This window comes from Pterocles gutturalis, unplaced genomic scaffold, assembly GCF_000699245.1.
Source record: "Pterocles gutturalis isolate BGI_N339 unplaced genomic scaffold, ASM69924v1 scaffold33490, whole genome shotgun sequence".
NCBI lineage: Eukaryota > Metazoa > Chordata > Aves > Pterocliformes > Pteroclidae > Pterocles > Pterocles gutturalis.
The window spans coordinates 399-652 of record NW_010146936.1 but is presented as its reverse complement, the minus strand read 5'-3'; the positions used below and the strand labels follow the sequence as shown (position 1 = coordinate 652).

Sequence of the window (254 nt, the reverse complement as noted above, 5' to 3'; positions counted from 1 at the left end):
GGAGCCGCGTCCTCATCCTCCAGCACCTGGCGGGGACAAGAGTTGGCCACTGCCATGTCCCACATGTCCCCAGCCCCAGTGCTGGGGGACGGAGCAGCCGAGCCTCCACAGGGACGGGATGGGGGTCTTCCCCAGTGCCGGTGGGCCCTGCGCCGCTCTCACCACTCGCGCCCAGTGCGGGAGGTGCAGCCGGTTGTCATCGAGGATGATGAGGCGCACGTGGCGGTGGGAGCTGTTAGCCAGCGCAGGGCCCA

At 69.7% G+C, this 254-nt stretch overlaps 1 protein-coding gene across 1 annotated transcript in view; it reads right to left on the bottom strand.

Annotated features, from left to right (window-relative positions):
• The window catches only part of GBA (glucosidase, beta, acid), a gene marked incomplete at its 3' end in the record, with an annotated part of 1,232 nt that overhangs the window by 585 nt on the left and 393 nt on the right, over positions 1-254 (bottom strand). Inside the window, 3 exon segments of the mRNA XM_010085909.1 lie at positions 1-2; positions 5-26; positions 163-249. The exon segment at positions 1-2 is cut by the window's left edge and continues 180 nt beyond it. Of these exon segments, the coding sequence (XP_010084211.1) occupies positions 1-2; positions 5-26; positions 163-249 (111 nt within the window).